Genomic DNA, 15,026 nt, shown 5'->3' with positions numbered 1-15,026 from the left:
TGGCACTGACATGATACCCTGGGACAATCCAGGGAGAATCTGGTGGGTGACAGGCAACAACCTGCTCAGTATGCAGCCAACTGCTGGCTGTCAAAAATGATTTTTCTAGGACTATCAAAGTAATTTATATTAGTTGTAGAAAATCTGGAAAACCGAAGAGAAAAAAGAAAAATCCAAGCTGACTGGAGTGTGCTCACATCTCTCCATGTGACTGTAGTAGTTTCAGCAGGCTGTTGTTTGTGGGAGAGTCAGCAGAGAGGGATGGAGGGCAGCATGGGCTACAGAAACCACTAGTTCATTCTCAAGGCAGGTCGTTTTCCAGGGTTCCAGTTTGCCTCCACTGCCTGCAGTGGGTGGCGAGAGTCTCAGGATGGACCTGGCTGTGCGGTCGGTAGCCAAGGGTCTTTGTTGCAGCTGCTGCTCTTCCTCTGTCCTGCTCTCTGGTGGATCTCGACCCAGTTTGGTCAGAACAGTGCCTGCCTGCTACCCTCTTCTTTCTGGAGCCTGACAGAGGCACAGTCACTTTTTTAGCTCTAGCTTGCATTACAGTTTTGGGAGTGAAGAGTAGGAACTGAGAAGGTAGAAGCTGACTCATGGCCTCACTGCCACGAAGAGCTTGTCTGTTGTCCCTCTGCTCTTACTGGCTGTCTCACCTCTCTGACAAATGGTGCTTTACATTTTGCTGCCATATAGAAGAAAGGAGTAAATCAGATGGGTTTACCTTACTTTCAGTGGTATTATAGGATAAATAACTTTCCCCCTGAGCTCCTCAGATGTATCCTGCTGCTTGAAAAGGAGGCCCTAGTGGAGATGTGAAGTATGGGGGAGCTAAACTCTGTCTATTTCAGTCACCTGCTTGGGGAGTGAGAGCCCCTGTTGCCTCCCTCCCAGGAAATCAAGGCAGCCTCTGTCTGTTAGTGTTCCTAGCATTGCCTGACCCATTACCAAGAAGAAAGCAAATGCTCACCTCCTTTCTCCTCGGCAATCCCAAGTAAATAGTCATTTGTTTTCAGATGTCCCAAAATCTAGGGCTTCGAGAATGGCCTGCTTTTCTTTACCAGATCCCAATGCTAGAAGAGCCTCCAGTGCATGAACTAAAGGACAGTGGGGTTGTCCAGTCAGCCACCAGCAGCCCTCTGGCATTTCACCCAGGTGCTCCTTTGTCTGATCTTGTTCGATGGCTGCACTGAGGGCTCTCTGGACTCATGGTGATAGCTGAGAAGCAGGCTTTGACACGCCATTTGACGTGCCCTTGGGCACATAGTGAACTCAGTGGCAGAGGTGAGATTTGAATCTGGGTTTGTCTAATATATTTGCTCTGATGCATGTATGTTTCCTGTTCAGTTATTTGTGCATGGTATAAATGTCAGGGCTCAAGCAGAGCTGGAGAAAGGTGGCTACTGACAGACCAAGCACTTGGCCTCCAGAGTTTCCAAGTGAGTCTCAGAGATTTGCTCTTTCTTTGGTTACTGGTTGCACTAGGCTGCATCCTGTGCAGCTCCTCCCCCACCCAGAAAGTTCACTGTGTTCTAAAGAGCACTTGGCTCTCTCCATGTCTCACCATCCCCACTGCTTCTGTCCTTATCCAGTCCTATCATCTTCCATTGGGATGATTTTGGTAGCCTCCAGTTTTGCCTCTTCAGTTCATTTTCCAAATATCAGCTGTTTGATCAGCTGTGCCCTTTCTAAATCCTTTCTGCAGCTTCCTATTGACCTCCCATGAAGTTCAAACTCCTTAAACTAGCATGCAAACTGTGTGTGAATAACCCATTTTCTGCTCCAGGTTTGGCTCTTTTTAGGTCTGCCCAAGCTGTGACCCAGCCACAGTGAACTTCTCTCAGTTCATGGGGGCTGCTTTCTTGTTTCTATGCCTCAGCACATTCTGCTGCTTCTGCATGGAACACTCTTCTTTTTTCCCCTCATCTCCTTTACCAGGTTTTGACTCAGCCTTCACTTCCTCTGAGAATCCCCAAGTCAGTGCACCCTGATTTTCTGACCTGCCCCTGACTTGACACTGGAAACTGTTGGAGGGCAGGGACTGAATCCGAGTCCTCAAGCTTGTGTCCCCAGCACCATACAGAACAGAGAAGATCTTTGTGGGATTGGTGAATGACCGCAAAGGCCTCTATAAAGGGAAATTTATCATACTTGTTTTTACTGACTTACTCAACTTTAGCAAGGATCCAAACAGCTCCTAACAACCCATTCATTTTTAAGTGCCACCAGAGATCAATGGAGAAGAGACTTGGGCAACCACCATTCTACTTTCTGTGTTTGTGAATTTGACTACTCTAGATACTTCATATAAGTGGAATTATTCAGTATTTGCCTTTTTGTGACTGGCTTATTTCACTTAGCAGAATGTTCTCAAGATTCATTCATGTTGTAGCACGTGTCAGAATTTCCTTCCTTTTTACGGCTGAATAATATTTCATTGTGTGTATATACCACATTCTGTTTATCCATTCATCCAGTCACCAATAGACACTTGGATTGCTTCTACCTTTTGCCTACTGTGAATAATGCTGCTATGAATATGGGTGTACAAATATCTATTTGAGTCTCTGCTTTCGATTCTTTTGGGTATATACCCAGAAGTGGAATTGCTGGATCATGTGGTAATTCTATGTTTGAAAATTAAACATTTTTAAAACATAGTTTAATCTTTTAAACATCAAATTACCTTATGATTAACTGCCATACTGTTTTCCACAGTGTCTGTATCATCAATACACAAGGGTTCCAATTTTTTTGCATCCTCATCAACACTTGCTATTTTCTGTTTTTTTGATAAAGCCATCCTAAAGAGTGTAAAGTGGTATCTCATTGGGTTTTGATCTCTACATTTCCCTAATGATTAGTGATGTTGAGTATCTTTTTGTGTGCTTGTTGGCCATTTGTACCTCTTCTTTGGAGAAATATCTATTTCAAGTCCTTTGCCCATTTTAATAGGGTTGTTTTTGAGTTGTAAGAGTTTTTTGTGTATCCTGAATATTAAATCCTTATCAGATAGGTGATTTAGAAATATTTTCTCCCGTTCTGTGAGTTGCTTTTCCCGTTCTGATAGTGTGCTTTGGTGTACAAAAGTTTTAAATTTGGATGTAGTCTGATTTACCTATTTTTTCTTTAGTTGTCTGTGCTTTGGGTGTCATATCCGAGAAGTCATTGCCAATTCCAATGTCGTAAAGCTTTTCTCCTATGTTTTCTTAAAAGAGTTTTATAGTTTTAGGTCTTATATTTAGGTCTTTGATCCATTTTGAGTTAGTTTTGTATATGATGTATGGTAAGGGTTCAAGTTTATTCTTCTGCATGTAGATGCCCAGTTATCCCAGCACCATTTGTTGAAAAGACTGTTTTTCAATTGAATGGTCTTGGCATCTTTGTTGAAATCAGTTGACCACATATGGGAGGATTTATGTCTCTGCTCTATATTCTATTACGCTGGTCTACATGTCTATCTTTATGCCAGTACTAGCACTGTTTTGATTATTGTAGCTTTGTAGTAAGTTTTGAAATTAGGAAATGTGAGTCCTCCAACTTTTTTCTTCTTTTTCAAGATTGTTTTGGCTATTAAGCGTCCTTTGAGATTCCATATGTGTGGTATTGAATCTGTATGTGGCTTTGGGTGGTATTGACATCTTAACAATGTTAAGTCTTCCAATCCACGAACACAGATGTCTTTCCATTTATTTGTGTTTTCTTTAATTTCTTTCAGCAACATTTTATAGTTTTTAGTGTACAAGTCTTTCACCTTCTTGGTTAAGTTTATTCATAAATATTTTGTTCTTTTTGATGCTGTAGTAAATGAAATTTTCTTAATTTCCGTTTGTGATTGTTCAGTGCTAGTGTATAGAAACACGACTGCTTTTTGTGCATTGATTTCGTATCCTGCAACTTTGCTGAATTCATTTATTTGTTCTAACCATATTTTTGTGGAATCTTTAGGACCTTTCACCATCGGGTATGATGTTAGCTGTGGGTTTTTCATATATAGCCTTTATTATGTTGAGATAGTTTCCTTTTATGGCTAGGTGTTGAGTGTTGTTGAGATGTAATTTAACATATTGTACAATTCACCCACTTAAAGTGTTTTTTAGTATATTCACAGGATCTTTATAGATTTTTTACCCTCTTTGCTTATCTTAGACTGGTTGGATAATAGTCTTCAAATGCATGAAGACTTACTGGAAGGTAGAGACTGCTTTTCTTTTTTTTTTTTTTTAAAGATTTTATTTTTCCTTCTCCTCTCCAAAGCCCCCCGGTATATAGTTGTATATATTTTTAGTTATGGGTCCTTCTAGTTGTGGCATGTGGGATGCTGCCTCAGCATGGCCTGACAAGTGGTGCCATGTCTGTGCCCAGGATCCAAACTGGTGAAACCCTCGGCTGCCAAAGCAGAGCACGTAAACTTAACCACTTGGCCATGGGGCCGGCCCCAGAGAGTGCTTTTCTTTTCTTTCTTTCTTTTTTTTTGGTGAGGAAGATTGGCCTTGAGCTAACATCTGTGCCACTCTTCCTCTATTTTTGTATGTGGGATGCCACTACAGCATGGCTTGATGAGTAGTGTGTAGGTCTACACCCAGGATCTGAACCTGCAAACCCCGGACCACTAAAATGGAATGTGTAAACTTAACCACACTACCCCACTGGGCCAGCCCCAAGACTGCATTTTTTTGTAGTTTTAGAATGTCATACTTTTGGAAAAGACTTAATGTCACCCAGTGTTTGAAGAGTTGGTTCTCATTCCCTTTAATACTGACTCAGCTCTAACCTCATATGACTATGCACCTTAGGGTCCTGTGGGGCTGCTCCCTGTGTCATTGACACCTGCAGGTGGCAGGGCACCCAGGTGTGGGTATTGGTCTTTTCTGGGTGCTCTATTCTTAGCTTATCCACTTGGATTCTCAGGTTGACCCAGGGGTTTTTATGGAGGCTCTAGGCCATCTCTTGGTAAACACTATCCTACCTGTGGGGCAGAGAGTCTATGAGAAGATATCAAGGGCTAGTTGCCAGAGGTGGAAAAGGCTTCCCCTATGGGGAGGCTTAGGCAACTGGTGTCTGAGTACACGTGCGTTAGTAGTTCCCCATTCCCATGGAAAGTTGCGGAACCAGAACCCTGTTGCTGGTGGCTAAGCACACCCTTCCTTGACCTCCCCTGTTTGCACTAGCCTTAAGTATTGAGGGTCACCCAGGAAGCACATGTGTTCCAAACACAAGCCTTCATCTTAGTGTCAGGAAACCTGTATGCCACGGATGGGATCACATGTGGTGTTGGGCAGAGGCCCACGCCCCTTCAAGCAAGGCAGGATGAATGGGCTCGCATCCAAGTCAGGGAACCCCCTGGCTGTGTTGCAGTTGCATAATTGTGCTTGTGGATTGATGTTGGCAGGGCATTTGGGGTTGTTTGCTGCTTGGTCAGCTGTGGCATTAAGGGAATAGAGACCAGCTTTTGGCAGCGTCTATCACGTAAAATAAGGAAGCTTATTATTTGGGCTGCTGTTTTTCTGGGAAAATGTTTAGGTTTTAATCTAATGGGAATCCTGCCAGCAGGCTTACACAGCTTCTGCTCCTGATGGTCCTTGAAGGTCCCCTTCTGGCAGGTGGTAGCAGACAGTTTTAGAGTCTCTGAGTCCTTTGAACCATGGAAGTCTCTTCTTGAAGTGCTGTTCCTCTCCTGTTTCTCCTTTCCCTTCCCTCCACTTTCCCTTAACCCTTGCAGGCCAAGTTATCAGGGCCATGTGTTGGTCATGTCTTTTCCTGGTTCCTGCCCAGCATGATGGGGGTAGCTGGTTTTAGAAGAAGATGAGTGGGTCAGAGCCTTCCCTCCCCGCCTTATCCTTTATTTGGGTGGTAGAGGCTGCTCCCCCAAAACCCAGTGGTGCAGCCAGCCAGAGAGGGGCAAAGGGGCATTTACTGCAGATGAAGGACTCACAGGGACAGGAGCACCATGTTGTGGGGACTCTGGTTGTCTTAGGAAACAGGTACATAGGTGCATGGAGAATACTGGGAGAGAAAAGAAATAGTCCAAGATGGGGAAAGGTATGTGGAAGGGTTCCTTGCAGAATTATGTACAACAGGGAACAATCAGAATGTAAATGTACAGTCACTTGGAAATGGTCAAAATAAGGCAAACCCTATATAATTGCTTTAAAAAAACATTTTGTATTGTGGTAAAATATGCATAACATAAAATTGACTTTTTTTTCCCCCTTTCTCTCCCCAAAGCCCCCCAGTACATAGTTGTATATCCTAGTTGTGGGTCCTAGTTGTGGCATGTGGGACACCGCCTCAGAATGGCTTGATGAGCATTGCTAGGTCTGTGCCCAGGATCCGAACTAGTGAAACCCTGGGCTTCCGAAGCAGAGCACATGAACTTAACCACTCGGCCATGCGGCCAGCCCCCAAATTTTCTATTTTAATCATTATTAAGTGTACAGTTTTGTGGCATTAAGTACATTCACATTTTTATGCAACCATAATGTTGTACCTTAGCCCTCTTGGTTGGTGTTTTGAGTATTCTGAGCTCCTCAGTTACCTGTTGACTCTCATATGCAGTTAACATCAGGTAGCATGTGTGGGTTTCTACTCTTTTATTTTCAGAAGGTCATGACTTGTTTCTCTTATTTCTAAGTTCTTGGGGAAATACCTCACTATTTCTTTGTACGCTACAAACATTTGGACTCAAGTGTTCATTTTCTTTTCTGGCCTGACCTCTGATGAGTGCCACTGAGACATCTTTGACAGAGTTGCCCAGCATGGACCCCATCTTGCTGTGGCTGGCTTAGTTGTTTAGGCACATGGAGTGGGAGGAATGGGGGGCCTCAGGGGCTTTACACACCCTCCCAACTTTTCGTGGTCAGGGAGGCCAGTGTATGGAGTGAAGATAATGAGTTTTGAGATACCCAGAGAAGCTTTTTGTGAGGCATCTTGACAATCTCACACAAATCTAGCCTGGCTGTGCCTTTTCCATGTCATGGTCCTTGTTGCAGAGTGGCGCATCCCGGTGGGCTTGATCTTGTATTGCTCTGCCAAGCACTGTCTAGGATTGAGCCACTTACTTTAGGCACTTCTCGGAAATAGATGCCACCACCTTAGCTGGAGCCAGAAACCAAGGGACTGGAAGCAGGGGCCAGCCCTGAGGCTTAGTGGTTAAGTCCAGCATGCTTTGCTTTGGCAGCTTGGGTTCACGGGTTCAGATCTCAGGTGTGGACCTCTACCACTCGTCAAGCCATGTTATGGCAGTGACCCATGTACAGAATGGAGCCACCCGGTGGTGTGATGGTTAAGTTTGTGCGCTCCGCTTCAGCGGCCCAGGGTTTATGGGTTTGGATCCTGGGCACAGACCAACACACCACTTGTCAAGTGTCCCACATGTAAAATGGAGGAAGATTGGCACAGATGTTAGCTCAGGGACAATTTTCCTTACCAAAAAAAAAAAAAAGGGACTGGAAGCAGTGATTTCAGGAAACTTTCTTCTGAAACTGAAGCCAGTGGTTGCTGGTTACAGACTCTACCTCCTGTTTTTCTAGCTACTTAAGGCATTGAGATGATTTCCATTAGAAAATCAAAGTGTAAAGGTTCTTCAAGAACTACTACTATGTTAAAAGAGTCTCTACATTCATCACTTTCCTGTTTTTCTATTTTTTACCAAGAAATATTTGAGAAGGGAGATGCATAATTATTTGCTAATCGAAATTTTTGTGTGTGCTTTTTTGAAGGTACATGGGAATAGGACTCTCAGCTCAAGGTGTCAACATGAACAGACTTCCTGGTGAGTCACTGGTTAAGAGAGCATTTGTTCTGCTCTCCTGATCCATTCTATGGAGAGTCATGGCAGCAGCCAAGAGGCTGGAGAGGACTTTGCTGGCTACCTGCCCTAAGCCAACCCATTGGATGGAGGATCCTGAAAGGTGGCCATTGGGCTGGGATGATGTGAGCTTCCATTCCAAAAATTAATTGGCAAATGATTGTCATTCATGGAATTTGAACTGTTTACAGTCAAAACCAAGTGACCTGAGTTTGCTGCCAGTAGAGATACGCCTCAGTAGCCCTCACCCTTATTGACCTTTGCTTGACCAGCGTGGGACTCAGGCATATACGGGGAGGAGGCTACTGCCAACCCTGCCTCCTTTGTTACTTCACCATGTTAAAGATCAAAGTCTTGGGGCCAGCCTGGTGGCACAGCGGTTAAGTTTGCACATTCTGCTCCGGTGGCCTGGGGTTTGCCAGTTCGGGTCCCAGGCGCAGACCTACACACCGCTTATCAAGCCATGCTGTGGCAGGCGTCACACGTATAAAGTAGAGGAAGATGGGCACATATGTTAGCTCAGGACCAGTCTTCCTCAGCAAAAAGAGGAGGATGGGTGGCAGATGTTAGCTGAGGGCTAATCTTCCTAAAAATAAATAAATAAATAAAGATCAAAGTCTTTAAGTGGCCTTCTGTGTGGAACATGGTTGAGGCAGTTTCTTAATAAATGGGAAGATGTGTGTGAAACTTGAGTTGACAGCACCCTCAGATGTGTGGAATGCTCTGGGGCCTGCACATGGGCCTCCTCTACCACCAAGGCACCCTTCTAGCTATTTTCTGCCCGCTGGCTCATGCCTAGTTCTGGGCTAGGCATAGTTGAGAGGACAGAAGTTTTTACCAGGAGGTGATGGGTTCCAGAAGATGATCCTAAGTCCATTTGGTCGCTTGAGTGGCAGAAGTGACATGGTGCAAGCTGCCCTGACACCATCATGGAAGCAGGCAAAGTCCCTGTGTTTTTCCCCTGGCCCTCTCTACTCTTTATACCTATGACACAGAGAACACAGCTGGCTTTTTCCAAAGAGGGAGAGGCATGTAAACCTTACATCTTTTCCAATCTATGTTTAATATTGATCATAGATTTTTTTTTCTGATGGACTAATTTCAATACTTGAAATCCAGACTTGCTCAGGACTCAACTAATTGTCAGGAACCTGAACTTTTTTCAGGGGGCAGTTTTGGTCTGAGTGAAAACTGGTCTTTCATTATTAATCAGAATGTGCATGGCATGTTTGACCTTTATGTAGTGTGCGGGTGTGATCTTTCTTATATAAGCCCCTGGCCTCAGCTGACTAGATGTGTCTACAGTGTCTGTAGCTCTGCCTCTTAGTGAACAAGGAGCTTAGAAAAATAATTTCCCGTCAAGGGTAAACTGATTCTTAATCTTTTTCTTGTTCTAAATGTGCTCTTTGAATTTTTGCAAGCTTTGGTGGCAGAGAAAAGAGGCTTTGGTAGGCTTAATATACAAAAGTAACTACTATAATCTATTATTAGATGACGCTTTGAGCAGCCCTGAACATTGGTTAAATGAAATTTTGTTAATCTACAGAAAGGAATACTATGCAGCCATAAAAGAATGAGGAGGCTCTTTAGGTACTGATTTGGAATAATCTCTAGAATGCATTGGTAAGTGAAATATATAAGGCATAGAACAATGTATAATATGCTACCAAATGTCCAAAAAAAGAGGGAAAATGAACATATCTGTATCTGCTTGTACATACATAGAATATTTTTGGAAAGCTACAGAAAAATTTGTAATACTGGCTGTGCCTTGGGAAGGGACAGGGTGGTTGAGGTCAGGACTGGGAAGGAAATTTTTCACTTTTGAAGCTTTCAAATTTTCTTCCTTGTGAATATATTTTCTGTTTTAAAAATATAAATAAAATTAAAACAAAATAAACTAAAGCAGATGCGCCTGCATCAAGAAGCCCTCGTGTCTGTCTTTTAGGTGGTCTTGGAATGTTGCCTTTTACCATGTGCTAGACTTGGTATTCTGAGTTCCACAGCTCATCTCCTTCTTTAGTAAGAACTGTTTTTGCAAGGCCCATTGGGTTTGAGATTCATGGAGTGGAGCAGACAAAGTAGAAGGAGTTCTACCTGGGCTGACCTGGATCTCTTTGAGATGGGGACATGTGGAACTGGCCTAGTCTGTTTGCCTTGTTTGTCAGAGGCCAGCTGCTGGTCGTGTGCTTTGATGCTCTTAATGTAACATTCTAGGGGAATCCATTTTTGGCCCTTGTGAATTCAGACCCTGCCCAGGCACAGGGGGTGGGCCTGTGGGGAGAAGGGGCTAAGAGACTGTGGATGAAGTATAGGTTCCTACACTAACACAGCAGGAGAATCGGCTCTCACTGTGCATCTCTTTTTGTGTAAGAGAAAGGGGCTTCAGTGTTCTGTGGATATTGCACCTGTCTTCATTTCCACTCTGCCTGTCTGCTCCTGAGGGTTTTCCTTCCTGCCATATCTGATCATCTGCGCAATTATTCCTTAAGGTGAAAAGTAGGAATCAGATTGCATCTAGATAGGGATTCTCCTAAGAAGGATAGATGGGGTCCGGCCCAGTGGCACAGTGGTTAAGTGCGCACGTTCCGCTTTGGCGGCCTGGGGTTTGCTGGTTCAGATCCTGGGTGCAGACATGGCACCACTTGGCACGCCATGCTGTGGTAGGCATCCCACATATAAAGTAGAGGAAAATGGGCACGGATGTTAGCTGAGGGCCACTCTTCCTCAGCGAAAAGAGGAGGATTGGCAGCAGTTAGCTCAGGGCTAATCTTCCTCAAAAAAAAAAAAAAAAAAAAGGATAGATGCCCCTGGCTTTCTCAGGATACAGGGCTGGGCGGACCTAGCACAGGACAGATGTAGAGGTGGAGGGGAGGCACCCCTCTCAAGAATGATAGTGGGCCTGCACGGTTTATCCCAATGCTAGATTTGGAAGACCAGAATCATCTCCTTTGGTACTTTCTGTTTTCTGGGATCACTTTTGTGTGTGTGTGTGTGTGTGTGTGTGTGTGCAGGCACGCAATGAGCATATATTCTCCCAAACTGAAAGTATCATTATTCATAAACAGTTAGACCTGAAACTACTTGCATGTATTTTGGTGTGGAGGTGAGATGGAGGGTGATAGTAGCTAAAGCCTGTCTGCCAGCTGCTTTTGATTTTCAAGAGGCCCTTGGTTGAGATGATGGCTTTTTAGACTGGATGTATAGCTGGTGGGAGGGGAGTGATGGTGGTGACCTGGGCTGGGTCTAGAATTTGAGGTTTGGTGTTAACTTCAGATGTTTGAGGGTTGGTGTATCTCCTTGATAGATACAGGTGTGTTTGGTGGAGGGTAGTGGTTAGGGTGGTTATTGCGGCTTCACAGTGGTGTTTCACCCTGGTGTTGAGGGGCACATAGGAATTTGCCAGGTGGTTCTAGGTAAGGCCTGATACAGTAAGGCTTGCAAGTGGATCCATAAATTGTCTAGCGTGGTGGCACGGCTTCCTGCAGATAGTCAGGATGAGCCAGTTGAGAGAAGAATCTCATGTTCCATGCCAAGGGGCCTAGAATTTTTTTTCTAAACAGTGGGCGCTGCAGGAGTGTTTTGAGCATAGGCGAGATGTGATCAGATTTACTAAAAAGCAACTAGTTTACCCTGACTCAGTGTAGAGGAGGAAAGATCAGAGTGATTGAGGCTGGGCTGGGCTTCCTGGGCAGTAGGAACTATAAGAGTTCAGGCACGTTAGGAAACTTAAGGAGGTGGTAGATTATGATTTTTAAAAGACTCCCTTTCCCTGTCCTGAAATATTTAACTGGAAACATTTAATCAGAAGTGGACAGTTAAATTTATATAAATGCCTTATGTGTGTGTATTGAGATAACTCAATATATCTGGTTTCGTTGAGAAGAATCCTACTAGGTCATCAGGAGGCGTTCCTTATCTTCATGGCTGTTTATGTAGATTACTTTCTATTTGCAAGTTCAGAAATATTTATGAGTGAATCCATCAGGGCCAGTTGGTCTTTTGGGGAGGACATTTTTTGAAAGCTTTCCCTTCCTTTCTTGTTAGCTTGTTTAAGTAACTTGTTTCTTGTGGTATCACTTTCACTATATTCTGCTTTGGCCATCTGGTTCTCTTAATTTATAGGAAAATAGCTATGGTTATTATTATTATTATTATTATTATTACTATTATTATTATTATTGTGTGTGTATCTGTGTGTGTGTGTGTGTGTGTGTGTGTGTATGTATGAGGAAGACTGACCCTGAGCTAACATCTGTTGCCAGTCTTCATCTTTTAGCTTGAGGAAGATTGTCACTGAGCTAACATCTCTGCCAGTCTTCCTCTATTTTATGTGGGATGCCTCCACAGCATGGCTTGACAAGTGGTGCTAGGTCCGCATCTGGGATCTGAACCTGCAAACCCCGGGCTGCTGAAGTGTATGAACTTCACCGCTACACCACCAGGCTGGCCCTTATGATTAATATTATCAAAATGTAAAAAAAACTTCATGATTGATCTTTTATCAATGTATTGTTTTGTTACTTTAAATTTTTTTTTTTGAGGAAGATTAGCCCTGAGCTAACATCTGCTGCCAATCCTCTTCTTTTTTCGCTGAGGAAGACTGGCCCTGAGCTAACATCCGTGCCCATCTTCCTCTACTTTATATGTGAGACGCCTACCACAGCATGGCTTGCCAGGCGGTGCCATGTCCTGGGATCTGAACTGGTAAACCCTGGGCTGCCAAAGTGGAATGTGCACACTTAACTGCTGTGCCATGGGGCCAGCCCCTAATTTTTTTTTTTTTTTTGAGGAAGATTAGCCCTGAGCTAACTGCTGCCAGTCCTCCTCTTTTTTGCTGAGGAAGGCTGACCCTGAGCTAACATCTGTGCCCATCTTCCTCTACTTTATATGTGGGACGCCTACCACAGCATGGCGTTTGCCAAGTGGCACCATGTCCGCACCTGGGATCCAAACCAGCGAACTCCAGGCTGCCGAAGCCAAATGTGCAAACTTAAGCACTACGCCACCTGGCCAGCCCCAAATTTTTTAATTAGTATAATTAACATACCATAAAATTCACCCCTTTAAAGAGTACCATTCAGTGGTTTTAGTTTAGTCACAAATTTATGTTACCATCATCACTATCTAATTTCAGAACATTTTCATCACCCTAAAGAGAAACTCCATACCCTTTAGCAGTCATTCCCCAACTCTCCCTCCTTCTAGCCCCTGGAAACCAGTAACCTGCTTTCTCTCCATGGATTTTCCTATTCTGGACATTTCACATGAATGGAATCATATAATATGTGACCTTTTGTGTCTGGCTTCTTAGCATACTATTTTCTAGGTCCATCTAAGTTGTAGCATGTATCAGAAGTTCATTTCTTCTTATGGCCAAATAATATTCCATTGTACAGATGTATTACATTTTGCTTATTTATGCATCTGTGGATGGGTATTTGTATTGTTTCTACCTTTTTGGCTGTTATGATTGATGCTGCTATAAATAAACATTTGTGTACAAGGTTTTGTGTAGACATATGTTTTCATTTCTCTTGAGTACATACCTAGGAGTAGAACTGCTGGATCATATGGTAACTCTGTTTAATTGTTTGAGGAACTGCTGAACTGGTTTTCACAGAGGCTGCTGCATTTCACATTCCCACTAGCAGTGTGTGAGGGTTCTGATGTCTCTATATCCTTGTCAACATTTGTTATTATCTGACTTTTTGATTGTAGCCATCCTAGTGGGTGTGAAATGGTATTTCATTGTGGTTTTCGTTTCATTTCTCTGATGACTAATGATATCAAGCCTCTTTTCATGTGCTTATTGACCATTTGTATATCTTCCTTGGAGAAATATCTTCATATCATTTGCCTATTTTTTAATTGGGATATTTTTCTCTTATCAGTTATATGATTTGCAAATCTTTCACCTACTCTATAGGTTGTCTTTTCACTTTCTTGATGTCTTTTGAAGCACAAAAATTTTTAATTTTGATCAAGTCTAATTTTCTAGTTTTTTCTTTTGTTGCTCATGCTTTTTGTATCATATCTAGGAATCCTTTACCAAATCCAAGGTCATGAATACTTTACCCCTGTGTTTTCTTCTAAGATTTTTATAGTTTTAACTCTTACCTTTAGGTTTTTTTTTTTAAATTTTTTATTGAGTTAATGATAGGTTACAATCTTGTGAAATTTCAGTTGTATGTTATTGTCTGTCAATCATGTTGTAGGTGCAACCCTTCACCCTTTGTGCCCACTCCCCACCCCCCTTTTCCCCTGGTAGCCACTAATCTGTTCTCTTTGTCTACAGGTTTAAATTCCTCATATGAGTGGATTCATACAGAGATTGTCCTTTTCTGTCTGGCTTATTTCACTTAACATAATTCTCTCAAGGTCCATCCATGTTGTTGCAAATGGGACGATTTTGTTCTTTTTTACGGCTGAGTAGTATTCCATTATATATATACCACATCTTTATCCAATCATCTGTTGATGGGCATTTAGGTCGCTTCCACATCTTGGCAATTGTAAATAATGCTGCAATAAACATTGGGGTGCATAGGACTTTTGGAATTGCTGACTTCAAGCTCTCTGGATAGATACCCAGTAGTGGGATAGCTGGATCATATGGTAGTTCTATTTTTAATTTTTTGAGGAATCTCCATACTGTTTTCCATAGTGGCTGCACCAGTTTGCATTCCCACCAGCAGTGTATGAGCGTTCCTTTTTCGCCACACCCTCTCCAACATTTGTTACTATTTGTTTTAGTTATTTTTCTCATTCTAATGGGTGTAAGGTGATATCTTAGTGTAGTTTTGATTTGCATTTCCCTGATGATCAGCGATGATGAACATCTTTTCGTGTGCCTATTGGCCATCCGTATATCTTCTTTGGAGAAATGTCTGTTCATGTCTCCTGCCCATTTTTTGATTGGGTTGTTTAATTTTTTGTTGTTGAGTTGTGTGAGTTCTTTATATATTATGAATATTAAGCCTTTGTTGGCTGTATTACTTGCAAATATTTTTTCCCAGTTAGTGGGTTTTTTTTTTGTTTCAATCCTGTTTTCCCTTGCCTTGAAGAAGCTCTTTAATCTGATGAAGTCCCATTTGTTTATTCTTTCTATTGTTTCCCTTGTCTGAGAAGACATGGTGTCCGAAAGATCCTTTGAATACTGATGTCAAAGAGTGTACTGCCTACGTTTTCTTCTAGAAGCCTTATGGTTTCAGGTCTC

The 15,026-nt window shown here is 42.8% G+C and overlaps 1 protein-coding gene across 1 annotated transcript in view; it reads left to right on the top strand.

Moving 5' to 3' along the window:
* Positions 1-15,026, top strand: part of RANBP10 (RAN binding protein 10) — a 65,948-nt gene that overhangs the window by 14,307 nt on the left and 36,615 nt on the right. The window contains exon 3 of the mRNA XM_014827688.2: positions 7,719-7,771. Within this exon, the coding sequence (XP_014683174.2) occupies positions 7,719-7,771 (53 nt within the window). The remainder of the gene's footprint in view (positions 1-7,718; positions 7,772-15,026) is intronic.

This window comes from Equus asinus, chromosome 28, assembly GCF_041296235.1.
Source record: "Equus asinus isolate D_3611 breed Donkey chromosome 28, EquAss-T2T_v2, whole genome shotgun sequence".
NCBI classification, from domain to species: domain Eukaryota; kingdom Metazoa; phylum Chordata; class Mammalia; order Perissodactyla; family Equidae; genus Equus; species Equus asinus.
Note: the sequence above shows the minus strand (reverse complement) of the source record. Positions and strands in the feature narration are given on the sequence as shown.